The 16,322-nt window shown below is 39.4% G+C and overlaps 1 protein-coding gene across 11 annotated transcripts in view; it reads right to left on the bottom strand.

Annotated features, from left to right (window-relative positions):
• NDRG3 (NDRG family member 3) overlaps positions 1–16,322 on the bottom strand; it is a 74,816-nt gene that overhangs the window by 31,942 nt on the left and 26,552 nt on the right. For 7 of the 11 annotated variants that reach the window (XR_012018549.1, XR_012018550.1, XM_072800920.1 and 4 more), the window contains 3 exons: positions 4,326–4,431; positions 3,190–3,310; positions 939–1,001 (listed from right to left, as the gene is read on the bottom strand). Coding sequence is in view for 9 of the 11 variants with exons in the window: in XM_072800920.1 (XP_072657021.1) it covers positions 939–1,001; positions 3,190–3,310; positions 4,326–4,431 (290 nt within the window). In the remaining 2 variants the exon portion in view is untranslated. Of the gene's footprint in view, positions 1–938; positions 1,002–3,189; positions 3,311–4,325; positions 4,432–7,507; positions 7,657–8,153; positions 8,440–16,322 lie in introns of those variants that run through there. The other 4 variants (XM_072800923.1, XM_072800922.1, XM_072800921.1 and 1 more) reach the window with 4 other exon arrangements.

A 16,322-nucleotide genomic window follows, 5' to 3' on the forward strand; every position in this document is an offset into this window, starting at 1 on the left:
CCTGCCTCTTTCTCTGTGTCACTCATGAATAAGTAAATAAAATCTTAAAAAAAAAAAAAAGTAAACAGCTTGGGATGCCTGGGTGGCATGGTCAGTTAAGTGTCTGACTCTTGGTTCTGGCTCAAGTAGTGATCTCAGAGTCATGGAATTGAGTCCTGCATTGAGCTCTGTGCTCAGCCAGGGAGTCTGCTTCTGGATTTTCTCTCACTCTCCCTCTGCCCCTCCCCCATGTCTAAAATAAATAGATATTTAAAAAAATAAAATAAATAAAAATGTAAAGCTTTACTGAAATGCAACTTTTATACGTAGAGTGATCATTTTAAAGACTAAGTTAAAAGAAAATTAAATCAAAGCACATTCTTATCCAACTCATTTTTAAATTCTACACCTGAAACTAAAAATTAAAAAAAAGAGACAGAATTGGATATTAAGCCCCTGCTTAAAACTCTTCTCTCTTTCGATATATGCATATATATACATACACACACACACACACACACACACACACACACACACACACGTATTTTTATCTTTTCAATAAAATCCCAGATTCTTACCTGATCTGTGAGATGATGTTATGTGGTCCCTGCCTATTTCTCAAATTTCACTCCACGCCTTTCTCCTACTTGTTTATTTGGTCTAGGACTTCTGGAAATATCATCCCTTCTGTCTGGAATCCTCTTGCCCTGTGGGTGCTGCCCAGCTAGCAATGTCTACGTGAACCTGGTCCTCCTCTAACATCACCCTCAATGACTTCTCTTATAGCACCTCAGTTTTGATTTTTTGTTTGCTTATTTGTTGTTAATTATTCTTTCCACTAAGATGTAAGCTTCATAAGAACAGTGACTATTCCGTCTGCTTACCATCATAGCCCCTAGATTGGACACACAGTAAAAAGTCAACAAAAACTGTGTAAAATAACTGAATAATGAACCTACCTTAAGTGGGTAAGAACAGGAGGCAGCATTTCAGCTAACTCATCCATTGTAGGGTACTGGTACCTGAAATTCAGAAGGATACCCCCGGATTTATTTTATTTTATTTTATTATTTATTTATTTATTTTTAAAGATTGTATTTATTTATTCATGAGAGATACAGAGAGAGAGAAGCAGAGACACAGGCAGAGGGAGAAGCAGGCTCCATGCAGGGAGCCTGACGTGGGACTCGATCCGGAGACTCCAGGATCAGGCAGGCGCTAAACCGCTGAGCCACCCAGGGATCCCCGATACCCCCTGATTTAGAATGTACCCACATTTCCTAAACACTAGAACGCCAGAAGAGTATGGGATTCTTAAATAAAAGCATTTCCTTTATCAAAGACTGAAAGGAGATGACGTGTGGAAATGATTGTGATGGTTGTGCAACTCTCTACAATTTCCATGCTAAAAAGAAAGGAGAAGAATCCATGTGTCTCCATATTAAAGGGCAGACTCTGGGAGGAAGCCATTTGAAAAGAACAGGTAATATGGCTCTCTTTCAGGGCATTTCCAAATACCTAACAATCACTTTAACTGGGATTGAAACTCAGTAAACTTCCAACAGTTAAGAGTCAACTGAAGAAGTGGCTCTTGGTCTGCGGCTTATGTTCAGGCAGCTAAAGACAAAATTAAACAAAGCCTTAGTGGGTCTACCCACCTAGTCACAAATTCTGGACTCCTCATCATGAATACTGATTTGCTTTACTCAGGCATAATACTGCTTTTGAATCTGGTGTACAGATATAAACCACAGGATCTTAAGATGGTCAAACAAGCCCAGGAACCATTTCAGACTAGGATTCCAAGAAAAGAAGGGAGCATCCACTGAGATTACAGAATCAAAGATAGAAAGAGATCTTAAGACAATCTATATATGAGGCAAGATTTATTCTAACTTCTGACAGGGAAGTCAGCCTGCCTCTGCTTAAAACACTTTTTTAAGCAATGGCGTGTTCTTGAGCCATTTGTTAAAGAACAGAAAAAAGGAACTGGATCTAAGTCTTGTTGGATATACACTGGTCACTAGCCAATTTGCATCTGAGAGACACAACAGCCTGGACATAGTAACATGGCTTCTGGAGCCAGACTGCCTAAGTTAAAATTCCAGCTCTGCTACTTATTTGTTAGGTAATCTTGGCCAAGTTACTTAGCATTTCTGTGCCTCAGTATCCTCACTTGTAAAAAGGAATAATAAATCTGTCCCATAGGTCTGTGAGGGTTAAATGAGTCAATAAATGCGAGGCATTTATTTTTTATTTTTATTTTTTTTAAAATTTTTTAAAATTTATTTATGATAGTCACACACACACACACACACACACACACACACAGAGGCAGAGACATAGGCAGAGGGAGAAGCAGGCTCCATGCACCGGAAGCGCGACGTGAGATTCGATCCCGGGTCTCCAGGCAGGCAGGCGCTAAACGGCTGCGCCACCCAGGGATCCCTAAATGCGAGGCATTTAAAGCAGTGTCAGGAATGTTGTCAAACTCCCATATAAGTGTTAGTTCTTATCATCTGCAATGATCTATTTCACAACAGTCACTGGCAGAGGCAGCTCTGGAGAGGAGCCAAGGGAAAGGGGGAAAAATCAGCATTCCACAGCTTATGCTTTCACTCCTCCTCTTAAGGTCATCTCAATAATTACAATGTCCAGGGGAAGAGTGATGGAGACTGTGGCTCCACCATGCAAAGCAAGATGAGGCTAAGAGCTCCAAGTCCAGTCAAAATGCATCTCTATCTGAAAGGGCAGCTTCTCTGGATAAATGGTTATAAGATATTCAAATTCCTGTGACCAGATTGGGAGGTAAGGTTGGGGAGGTGATCCCAGGAAGCTCAGAGGGATTGAAGTTTGGGCCTAGGTAGTTGGAAGTTTCAGGGAAGGACAGAAATGACATATTTTTAAAAAGATGAAGAATGGACAGAAAAAACAGTGAGAGGTGGGTGTTTCAGATACTTAAGCCTTGCAATTACAGGGAGACAAACTCCTGTCTATGGAGAACCATTCCTGGATATGAGAAAACATGCAGTCTTCCTCACCAGACTGTATATAATAGTCCTCTCAGATCAAGGAGGGAACTAGGAGAACAGTTGGTTGGTAAGTATAACCCCTAGGCTATGTTAAAATCAATGCTATTTCTCCCACTGGAGCTCAATCGTTTGCTTTTCTGAATGCATGCCTTCCAGAAGATCTTGCTTGTGGCCTTACCCGGTTGGGAAAGAGGGTGCACCTTCCTGCTGGCCTGGGGCATCCACGTGACAGACAGCAAAGTGCTGGGTGATCTCTTGCATATCTTCAAAGTTAAAGAATGCATTGAAACAGGATTTATCTGCAAGAGTAAAAATACTTGTAAGTCACAGGTTCTCCCCAGTTTTCAACAGACTATACGTAAAAGTAAAAGTCCTCTCCATTTCTCTCGTGTTCCCTGACTCAATTAATTCCATAACATCATCCTCTTTCATTCCCCCCTTTCCTCCTTTCACTCCCTTTTAATCACTCACTGTTCCACTAAAATGAGGTGTCTGAACAATGTAATTCAAGCTGCCCTAAAGGCTGAATACCAGACATCTCAATGACCTGAAAATGACAATGCATTCTCAATTCTACACAATGTCTACAAAATGGGAATCAATCCTGGTATTGTACAAAATGATCTTGAACTCATAATGCTACATTTCTCATGTACCTTATTCCCCCATCTGACACAGAGACACTGACTATATTCTAAGAACCTGGCTAGAGTAAATATCCTGGGCTGTTTACATTCACCATGTGGAAGACTGTCTCTTGGCAAAATTGTTGGGGTATAGAAAGGGGCTGCTGCTTCAATTTCTACCCTATTAAATATAACTGTTTAAATCACTTCTCAGGTGAAAGGCTACAAAAGCTCCAGCACTAGACTGTAGCCTCAAACACAGGCCACTTTGAAAGCTAGAGAAGCATGGGACAAACACAAGTACAGGACCTGATCCTGTGGCTAGGGCTAGAATCTTAAACAACCATCTAGAAAAGTCCATTTAAAATCACTGATGACAGGCCATAGCAAGAATACTTTTACTAATTCACTGAAGAGCTCACAACAAAGAAGTTCAAACTTTGGGTTTTCTAACCTGAAATATGAAAGAAAAAAAAAAAAAAAAAACAAAGAAGTACAGATTTAAACAACTGATTTCAGTTCTACTCTTTAATCCTGCCATTAATACATGTAGCAACAAGGAAGGAGTTAAGATAAAGAGGAAAAAACCTGCGCTCTGTTAGAATACTGGGATTTCTTCTTTTTAAAAATAAATACACAAAGATCAAGTATTAAAATAAAAAGGAAAGGTATAAAATCAAATACATACGATTGAGGCCAATGTCATGGTATGTCAGAATAACTGGTCTGTTTCCCTTTGGTAGGCCTCTGATGGTAACGTGGACCACACCGTGTGTTGTTTCTATGTCATGTTCCTGAAACAAGAGAATATATGGTCTCAGGAAAGGCAGAATGGACTTCCCAGGTGGCTAAAGTTCCACAATACTTATTTACTGCTATTTCCTACTTGCTGGGGCGGGACACATCATTGGACTATCAGCATACCAGAGAGATGTTATACTATACAGAATATTCCCATTTTCTAATTCCTTCCAGATAAACAAACAAGGGAAAAAAATATACATTCTCATCCACAAAGTTTACTATCTTAAATGAGGGAAGTCAGGGATCTGTTAAGGATACAGTTGCAAGTGGCTATGAAAAGATGAGCAAGCTGGGTAAGGAGTCAGAGAAGTCTTAGAGGAAAGAAGTCGAGGAAGCAGAAGATATGAAGGAGTTGCTAAGGTTTTAGAGACTCTAAACTCATGTTTAGCAACTGATAAAATTGAGTTGACACTTAAAGGTGCCTCTGCCTAAGATCTTTTCCCTTCTGACAGCTGCCCTCCTATGTCATCCATACATTACAGGAGTAGCTCTTGGCTGCCAGGTTTGTAGAATGTAACCTTGTGGTCATGACTTACTGGAGACAGATGGGCATCTAGTCCATGCTGAGTATGCATTCTTCCCTGAGAATTTGTAATTGGAACTCAGATTTTATCCTTGGCTTGTTCTTCTCTTGAAAAAAGAAGCAAACTTGGGAGCTTTTATTTTATTTACATTTTTAAATAGGGTCCACACTGGGCATAGAGGGGGCTTGAATTCACAACCCTGAGATCAAGACCTGAGTTGAGATCAAGAGTTGGACCTTAACCAACTGAGCCACTCAGGTGCCCTACTTGGAAGATTTTAGTAGACATTTCCACTGCTCTAATTCTTGGTTCTAGCTGTTTGTGTTCTTAATTTCTGAGACATCCTTGGATTGCATCTGGTTTAAACTATCTTGAGCGGGCTTATTCTCTGCATCCCCAAAGAATCCTAATCAAGGCAATAAGTAGTTTAAGATGTAGTCAGAACAGAGTTCAGGAACTAAATAAAGTTGGAACAAGATGCAACTGGAGCTGCTGGGACCAGCACTAAGAGTGACTGGGTAGAAAAGAGAGGAATTGTAGAAAAGTCACTGAGATTTATTCTAGTCCTCGTCAATGTCCATATTTCTCAAAAATAAAAAATCATCATGTCTCACCTAGTGAATTTTTGCTGATGAAGTCCTTGTTTATCTCAGAGAGTCTTATAGTAGATAAGATTAATTCTGTCAATAAGAATCCCAACACAGGCAAAGGGCTTCCAACTTAATTTCCTATCTAATAATGAACCTCATCAGAACTTTGGTCTCTTCTCTGATGTGCGGTGCAAAATAATCATAGGCTAATTCAATATCAGTGTGTTTCAAGTAATAAGCTCCAGGCTGGAGCAGATAATCTCTATCAGATCAAACCATAAGTGACTATTTATGTGATTATTTCTGCTGCCTTCTATTCAAGTCTATTCGAAAGGCTTGAAAACGGGATATAAGAAATGAAGGAAAAGAATCAGATACTTCAAATGCTATGAAATAAAATATAGGGTTTGGATGGGGGGATATAAAGAAGTAAATTCCAGTTACTGTATGAGCATTTCTCTTACAGTAACAGCAAACTTACCAAGGAACCCATCCCCCTCCACCCTTCCCACTAGCAGGTTCCTTCATTAAACAACTACTTATTAAATCCCTACTACCAGGCCCTGGATTGAGGTTTGAGGATAAAACGGTGAACAGAAGAGATGTGATCCCTGTTCTCACAGAGATTATGTTCTAGATAGGAAGGCAGGCAATGAACACACTAAGTGCTATGAAAGAAATAGGAAACTGATAGAATATTGAGAAGAAAGTCATTAACTCTATCAGTAGTCAGGAAAATGCAAATTAAATTTAATGAGATGCTATTTCACATACATCAGAATGGCAAAATCTTTAAAGTCAGATAACATCAAGTGTTGACTGAGGCACAAAGAAATAAGAACTCTCATACACTGTTGGCAGGCATGCAAACTAGAGTAACTACTCTGGAGAACAATTTTGTAATGTCTTGTTAAGAAGTATCCAGCAGATTTACTTTTAGGTGTAAGCTGAAGAAATTCTTAAACACACAAAAAGATATACACAGAAGTGTACTTGGTATCCTTATTTATAATGTCAGGGATCCCTGGGTGGCGCAGCGGTTTGGCGCCTGCCTTTGGCCCAGGGCGCGATCCTGGAGACCCAGGATCGAATCCCATGTCGGGCTCCCGGTGCATGGAGCCTGCTTCTCCCTCTGCCTGTGTCTCTGCCTCTCTCTCTCTCTCTCTCTCTCTCTCTCTCTCTGTGTGACTATCATAAATAAATAAAAATTAAAAAAAAAAGTCAAAAAAATTGGAAATAGCCTAAAATATTCATCAGTAGGAAAACTGATAAATCATGATCTATTCATATAGTGAAATAGATTAAAATGAATGAATTAGGGATCCCTGGGTGGCGCAGCGGTTTGGCGCCTGCCTTTGGCCCAGGGCGCGATCCTGGAGACCCGGGATCGAATCCCACGTCGGGCTCCCGGTGCATGGAGCCTGCTTCTCCCTCTGCCTGTGTCTCTGCCTCTCTCTCTCTCACTGTGTGCCTATCATAAATAAATAAATAAAAAAATATTAAAAAAAAAAAAAAAAAAAAAGAAGAGAGAAAAAAAAAAAAAAAAAAAAAAAATAAAATGAATGAATTAGAACTAGAAGCATTAGTACATGGAATATCCTGAAAGCATAATACTAAGTAGAAATGCAGAAGGATATATATTACCACTTAATGCAGATTTTTATAAAAACAACACTATATAGATTGTATGTTTACATACATACATTTAAAATACAAAAACTTGGGGAAGTAATGCACACTAACTTTAAGATTTTGTTTCCTTTTGGGAGGTGATATATTCAGAAAAGGAACTCAAGGAGGCTTTGATTTCTCTCATATTTTACTACCCACCTACCCCTTCCCATGTTTTACTTCTTTAGAGAGAAGGAATAAAGAGATTGAGAAGCTGGCTTCTGCCAGATGGGTGACTACAAGAGAATCCAAGTTGAAGAGAATGTGCAACGATTTGTCACCTTCATAATCAGGTTGCTGGAGCCTTCCTTCCATCATATACGAACTTTCAGTAGAGTTTTGCTAAAATACTCCAGCGTGGCCTCAGCTGTGCTACTGAAGATAGAGGGAAAGTTCAGTCGATGCTTGGCCCTAAGGCTAGCAGGAACTCCTAAGGCCAGATAATAGATGAAAAAAGCATGTAGGGCAATGGAGTAGGGTGGGGGATAGTGAACTGTCAGGGAAGTTCAGAAGGATGATGAAAAGGGAGACATAACAAATGGGGTAAAGCAAACAAACAAAAATAACAACAAAAAAAGCATAACAACTCCCTCCCCCAAAACCACTGTATAAGTAGATGAGGGAACAAGGCAAAATACTCTGTCATCATCTCATAATCTGAAAAATTCAGTTAAAAATGGACCCCTAATAGATTTCAACTTTTTAGGGAGATCTCAGCCCCTACATCCCCATTACAAGCCCCTAAAATTGTGTAATGACCAAAGTATTCATGGGCCAAGAGTCCTCCACCCTATTTGTCAATTGTTTGCCCTATTTGGAGCAGCACTTGTCTGTCAGTGTCTCATATAGTTTCTCTTCATTTTCAAATTACGTGAATGTAAATGTTCTTAGTATAATTAAAAATATGAAAACAAAGGAGACACTCACCTCCACGTGGACTCGTAAATATAGCCCTTGTGACTCTGTATGTGAAGAACTGGAACAAGTCTCCATCTGGAGATGAATGTGGAGGGACCCTGGCAATGGTTGGGCAATTGCAGGGGTGATGCTGCTGCCACCTTTCTGTTTTAGTCAATGATCATCTGTTTCACAGGCTGTTTTTCCAATTACCCCACCTTTCACCCCAGCATTCTATATAGTATGATTACACAATGAGAGCTTATGCTCAAGGGGCAAACCCCAAGTAGTGTCTAAAAGGCTCTGCTCATAGATCTCAGAACTCTTATTATTTACCATCTCCAAGGCTACATATTCTTGAATACAATCCCTTTATTCTCCAGGCTATAAAATGACTTGAAATCATATTTTCCCCCTCTTCGCCTTGGACTACATCTTTCTCTTAATCAAAGATGTAACTTTAGAATCAAAGAGCCTAAAAAATAAAAATAAAATAAAATAAATAAAATAAAATAAAATAAAATAGCCTTTTAAAGAATGTAAGAGTTTATGGGGTGGGGGGTGGGGTAGGAAATGGATTAGACATATTATAGGGATTAAGGAGTACACTTGTAACGAGCACTCAATGATGTATGGAATTGAATTACTTTAATGTCACCTACAATTAATATAACACTGCGTTAACTAACTGGAGTTAAAAACTTTTTTAAAAAAGAATTTAATTTGGGGATCCCTGGGTGGTGGCCCAGCGGTTTAGCGCCTGCCTTCGGCCCAGGGCGTGATCCTGGAGTCCCGGGATCAAGTCCCACATCGGGCTCCCTGCATGGAGTCTGCTTCTCCCTCTGCCTCTCTCTCCCTCTCTCTCTGTATCTCATGAATGAATAAATAAAATTTAAAAAAAAAAGAATTTAAGAGTTTAGGATATTGCCATTATTATATTTTTTAAGATTTATTTGAGAGAGAGGAGTGGAGGGGTAGAGGGACAGGGATAGAGAGAATACTGAGCAGACTCCTCGATGAGCACTGGGCCTGATTCGAGGCTTGATCTCAAGCCCCTGAGATTATGACCTAAGACAAAAACCAGGAGTCAGGCGTTTAAATAACTGCACTCCCCTGGCACCCTGACATTATTTTATAATAAAATTTCACCTTTTTTGGAGTCCTCTTTCCTTACATAAATGTGCTGTTATCAGAATTACACAATCTGACTTGTCTTACCTCTCTGAACTCAAGTTAATTTTTGATCACTCATGTCCTGGTCAGTCTGAAATCGTTGTAGAACACCACCCTTGGAAATGTCAACATTTTTGTTAGCATGAAATTTTACTGTTTCTAATAAGCAGGCTACTTATGAGCCTTGGGTATAGTTTTTGTTATTACACAGGAATTACTGATATAATACCTCTACTACCTTACCTCTGTATAGTGGTTTAAGGTTCATTTGCATAACCTCATTTACTCCCAGAGTAAAAAAATCTGCCTCCAGGAATACTCCGTCTTAGGCCTATCAAAAGATCACCTTTTCCTTTTTAAAGTTCCATGACACCTTTCCCTGACTCTAGTTTCAGCTCTCTCCCTCCTACCTCTTACCTCTTTCAGCCTATTTCAGTCAACACCCTTGCAGACTGTTTCTCCTGTTACTTTTCAACCACCTACAACTCTCGGCCTTCTCACAAATTAGGCTCTTTATCTGAAAGCCTCTTTTATAATTTATCAACACATAAAATCTATCTTTTCTTCCTTTAAAGCCAACTCCAATATCTTCCTCACATAGCTTTAGTTAACAATGAGGAAAAAAAGAGTAAATGGTTATTTAACCCACATGCAACATCCCAGAACACCAAGTCTCTTAAGTAGGAGAACCCAGGTAGGAGGGGGTGCATGTCTGACCAATTCAAACACCCTACCCTCTGACCACAGTGAGTGGCCCAAAAATGTACACGTGACCCATACTAAGCCAACAAGAATCTACCCCTGGATTTTTCCCTAGAATTACAGGTAAAGATCTTCTCTTAAGTAATGAGGCTGCTAAGCTGAAGAATGTCGATTTGGGGAGTTGGCAGCAATCATGCCCATGATACGACAGAGCTCGTCAAGGAAATAAAACCTTCCAGTGACAGGGGAAAAGGGAAATGAGAATGGGGTGCTGATAAAAAACAATCTTCGTTTTTCCCATAAGATTCCTTTTTTCCTCCCAATGAGAATAAAATCACCTACATCCTTAGAATTTACTAAAATCAACCTCCCCCTTGCCCATGCCCACATACAACTATGATGAATGAAATCAAACCAAAAAAGGTGGGGCATCTCAAGGGGGAGGAACTGTGAACAAAGGCTACCAGAAAGGAAAAGCATGAGGCAGAAGTGGGATAGGCCAGCAATAATTCCAGTTTTCCTGAGGGTGGGGAGTGTACATAAAGGAAGCAGAGAGACAGGATGCTGAAAGGTAGACTGGGGCCACATTCACATCCTTCAAGGCCAGGAAGAGCATGGAGCTGGTCAAACTTTCTAACACAGAATGTAGCAGCTAACTGAATCCCAGCTCTCTCCAAACACCTCTTTTCAGTGGAAAGAATACTCAGGATATTTATTCCCCTTAATTCTCATTTGGTAACAATACCCATTCACCAAGTGATCTGCAGGAGTTTAAAGCTGTTTAATGATTAACGCAATGTGGTACGAATTAGATGTACATTCCTGAGGTCTTTTTATCTGTTGTAGCCTTTCCTTTTTCTTTTCATGACATCAGGTATATCGCCTAGTAAGTTGTAGTAGCAGTATCAGGAATAAAAACTTAAGGAATTTTTAACTTTCCAAAAAGAAAGTTTAAAGCTGTTTAAACCTGTTTAGAAGAGGCAGTCACATATATACATTTGAAACGCAGTGCTGAATACCAATCCTCACAGTTGGGTCCTATAAATCAGTTCTCTAAATAGCTACTGCAATTAAATAGCTAGCATGAAATTACTCAGCCCTTGGACATGCTTGGATTATTCTAGGAGAAGAACTCCATTCTTATGAGTTCACTGTATTATTAACCTCTTCTACGAGAATGATATATCCTGGCAGACATCAGCTTTTCACTCTCCATTAATATTTATTGAGTACCCCCCTGGTCGAAGTGAAAGACAATTTGATAAGACATGCCAAGAGCCCTAAACATGCTCACTTCAAGAATCCATCTAAGGAAATACTTTGAAGTGCATAAAATATATGCATGAAAATGTTCAGTGAACTGAACATATTATAAGTGATCTAATTTCCAAGAATAATGCAATGGTTAAGTCATGGTATTTCCAGATGAGGAAATAATAGGCATCCATCAGAAATTTTATGAGTGTTTTAAAATGATATAGAAAAAAATAAAATGCTAAAGAAATGAAATTTTTTTAAAAAGATTTTATTTATTTATTCATGAGAGACACACAGAGAGAGAGGCAGAGACACAGGCAGAGGGAGAAGCAGGCTCCATGCAGGGAACCCAACGTGGGACTCGATCCCGGGATCTGGGATCATGACCTGAGCCAAAGGCAGACACTCAACCGCTGAGCCACCCAGGCGTCCCTGAAATTGGGTTCTAATATTAAGTTAGAAAAGGAGACACAGGAGCGGCTGGGTGGTTCAGTCAGTTAAACGTCTGTATGCGGCTCAGGTCATGATCCCAGGGTCCTGGGATAGAGCCCCAAGTCCAGCTCTCTGCTCAGCAGAGAGTCTGCTTCTCCCTCTCCCTGTGTGCTCATGATCTCACTCTCTCTAAAATAAATAAATCTTTAAAAAGGGGAGGGGCACAAAATTGTACATCCTGTTTTGACAACCACATAATTACTCTTATAAAAATTACATATATATATGCAAATCTATCTCAACACTAAACATCAACATAGTTGTCCCTGAATTATATGATTATGAATTTTTCCTAGTTCTTTTTAATTCTTTATGTTTTCCAAATTTTCAACTATGAGCAGGTACTCTTTCAATAACCAGACATAAAAGTAAAACTGGAAAGAAATAAAATAAAATATGGTTATCTTTAGGTAGGATCAACTTTTATTTTTTTACTTTTCTGAATTTTCGTTTTTTTTTTTTTTTTTTTAAAGACTTTATTTATTTATTCATGAGAGACACAGAGAGAGGCAGACACAGACAGAGGGAGAAGCAGGCTCCATGCAGGGAGCCAGACGTGGGACTCGATCCCAGGTCTCCAGGATCAGGCCCTGGGCCGAAGGCGGCGCTAAACCGCTGAGCCACCCGGGCTGCCCACTTTTCTGAATTTTCTAAACTCATTTCTGATGATATATAAATTTTTTTTTATTTTCTAAGATTTTTTTATTTTTATTTTTATTTTTTATTTTATTTTATTTTTTTAATTTATTTATGATAGTCACACAGAGAGATAGAGAGAGACAGAGAGAGGCAGAGATACAGGCAGAGGGAGAAGCAGGCTCCATGCACTGGGAGCCCGACGTGGGATCCGATCCCGGGTCTCCAGGATCGCGCCCTGGGCCAAAGGCAGGCGCTAAACCGCTGCGCCACCCAGGGATCCCTAAGATTTTTATTTTTAAGTCATCTCTATATCCAATGTGGGCTCAAACTTACAGCCCCAATATCAAGAGTCACATGTCCCACAGACTGAGCCAGCCAGGCAACCCTGACAAATGGTAAACTCCTAATTACAGTTTCAATTATTAGGGGGAGAGAAAAACCATGTAGTTGATTGGTACAGAAAATAGAGGGAAAAGGTGGCTTAGACTGAAGTTGTGAGCTTAGTTGAGGACACGAAGATAACTTCCCAGGGACATCATCAAATATGCCTCAAAGATTTTTCTGAGGCCAAGACAGAGATCAGAAGGAAGCCTTGATTAAATGGCTTCAAGTAATCTGGTGCCACAGTTATGCTAAAGGGGAACACCAATGCCAATGCTGAATGCTTTTCCATTTAGTGACAATGCTGGCTTTAAATATGTTCCCTTTTGTCTCCTAAGAATGCCCAAGTTTCTGGGACACCTTCAGGCAAACCAGGCCATTCTAGACTTCTCATATCACTGTTTCTAGCTCTTGGGCCTTCTATCAACCTGTTGCTAGACTCCTGACCCAGCTATCCCAGTCTCCCAAAAATCACATAAGCCTTTAACAGAGAGACAGGAATGGTGGTAGAAGTGCATTTGTGGGTGCCGGAAGGAGGAAAAAAAGAAGAGTTTATGTTTTTTTCTCCTTTACAGCACAAAAAACCTGTATACTCAAAACCAGTGACAGACATGTGACAAACATTTGCCACTGTTCTATTTGTATCAGGATTGAACTAAAACTTGTATTTCACAAGGCCAGAACATGTTATTATATTAAGGCTTCACAAAAAATACCAAGTTTTTGCCAGACTCTTTTTGTCCAATTTATTTATTTATTTAAGTAATCTCCACACACACCGTGGGGCTTGAAATCACGACCCTGATATCAAGAGTCATATGCTCTTCCGACTAAGCCAACCAGGTGCCCCTGCCAGACTATTTTTAAGCCTCAATTAAAAATAGAATGATTCATAATTATGTTTCTAAAGCTCAATTTCATTTATATCCAAATATTTATGTGAAAAAATCATAAAGGATATATACCAAATATCAACACTGGTGAAATAGCAAGTAATTTTTATTTATTTACCTTTTGTTTTTTTCTTATCTATTTTGTAGTAAGCATGTAATTTTTTTTTTTAAAGATTTACTTATTTACTTAAAAGAGAAACAAAGAGACAGAGAGAGACCATGTGGGAGGGGATGGGGGGGGAGAGGGAGGGGCAAAGGGAGAGAGAGGGAGAATTCGAAGCAGACTCCCCAGTGAGTGCAGAGCCCGATGCAGAAATGGACCCCAGGACCCCGAGATCACAACCCCAGCTGAAATCAAAAGTTGGCTGCCCAACTGACAGTCACCAGGCACCCTGAGCCTGTAATTTTTTATATTTAATTTTTCTTTTTGGAAGGAGGAGGATAATCAATTTGGTGAAAATCAATGCTTCTACATTTTATACTTTTAAGTAGAAGTACACATACACTTTTTCTAGAATTCTTCACCTTGAATTTTACTGTCATACTCTCTCAAATGATCTCCTTCTAGGTAAATTACATTAGATATTAACAGTCAAATTCAACAGGTAAATTACATTAGATATTAACAGTCAAATTCAACTGGTTCAACCTAGATCTAAACCATAAATGAAGTTAGAGCAAATTAAAGACAAACCCAAACTTGACTGCCACCACTTATCTAAAAAATGACTTATTTTTTGAGTAATGGACCTATAGCAAGAGATTCTTTAACAGTACTAGGTTGATTCTCTTGCATCTATAAAGTACCAAATAGTCGCATCAAGAGGTGTTTCACATTGGGATTCAGAAGTCTGTAACAATGCTATGATGTAACAAAATAAATTACATCTGTTCTGTTAAAGAACTTGAGCTTTTTTTTTTTTAAGATTTTATTTATTCATGAGAGAGAGAGAGAGAGAGAGAGAGAGAGGCAGAGACACAGGCAGAGGGAGAAGCAGGCTCCATGCAGGGAGCCCAACGTGGGACTCAATCCCGGGTCTCCAGGATCACACCGTGGGCTGAAGGCAGCGCTAAACTGTTGAGCCACCCAGGCTGCCCAAAGAACTTCAGCTTTAAGAACAACTCAACTCTTTACAATATCTCAGCTCTAGATATTTCTAGGTTGGAAAGGATAGGCAATGGATCCAGAAGAGTGGGGTTTTGCAACTGCAATTCTACACAATGGCAAGTTATGAAACCTGATTCTCAATTTCTTCATCTGTAAAATAAAGATAATAAAAATCACCTTATGGGCACCTGGGTAGCTCAGTGGTTGAGTGTCTGCCTTTGGCTCACGTCATGATCCCAGGGTCCTGGGATCAAGTCTAGCATCAGGCTCCTTGTGGGGAGCCTGCTTCTCCCTCTACGTCTCTGCCTCTCTCTATGTCTCTCATGAGTAAATAAAATCTTAAAAAAAAATTAAAAAAAAAATCACCTTGTGATAGTGCTCCAAGAAGTGGAGATGATGTATGTTTATTAACTATTGTAGGTATCCAATACAATTATGATATAACTGGTTTGCTTGTAAGACTGATATTAGTTCTTCCTTTTAATGCTAATACTATAGAGAGACTCTACTGTACTTAATATAAAAATGAATATCTAAAAATAACTATTTGCCTGTGGGTGCCCCGATCAGTTGAGTTCTGCCTTCAGCTGGGGTCAGGATCCCAGGGTTCTGGGATCAAACCCCGTGTCAGGCTCCCTGTTCAGTGAGGAGTCTACTTCTCCCTCTCCCTCTGCTCCTCCTCCTGCTCATGATCGTGCTGATAAATAAAATCTTTAAAATAAAATAAAAAAACAACTATTTGCCTATGCGTGTACAGGTTGGTTGAATCCTGGAAGCAAGGAAGTTGGTTTTCCAACCTTCCTTCCCTGCCTAGTACTTTCTGAGTCTACTTCATGTTGCTTCTAATAGCCACTACTATGATCCATCCTCAAAGTAGGACAGTCAGGCCTACTTATAAGTCATGGCCTTATAAGATTCTCATTTCCATGTATTCATTCCTTCCTTCCATTTCTTTCAGGGCCAATCAATGGATAAAGTAGATAGATGGACAGATGTTATTTTATTGATTTTGAAATTGGCAACAGAGAGGCAGACATAAGCAACTAGGAAGAACAATATTACTTAATTAAATACTAAGTCAAGCTGAATTTTGAACCTCCAAGCATAAAGCCAAAAGAAATCTGCATTTTGTATTAATAATCCTTAGTTAATTTGTCTTTTTCTTTTAGAAAAAGTTTTTTTTGGACGCCTGGCTGGCTTGGTCAAAGGAACATGAGACTCTTGATCTTGGGGTCATGAGTTTGAGCCCCATGATGGGTGTAGAGATTACTTAAATAAATAAAACTAAAAAAAAAAAAAAAAAAAAAAAAAAAAAAAGATTTTGTTGATAAGTCTCCCCTCAAACTGTCCCCGCCCCTTTTCCACAGTGAGGTGACAACCCTCCATTTAACATCTGTGACTGAGGTTTCCAGTATCATTTGAGGGAAGATCTTAATCACAAAGTGACAGTTCAACCCAGTAACCTACAACCATAAAGCAGGCACCTGGCAGGCAGTTTTTGAATACAACAGCAAATCATTTTAAACAAACTTGATCCAATGATCAAAAGAACAT

Source organism: Canis lupus, chromosome 26, assembly GCF_048164855.1.
Source record: "Canis lupus baileyi chromosome 26, mCanLup2.hap1, whole genome shotgun sequence".
NCBI classification, from domain to species: domain Eukaryota; kingdom Metazoa; phylum Chordata; class Mammalia; order Carnivora; family Canidae; genus Canis; species Canis lupus.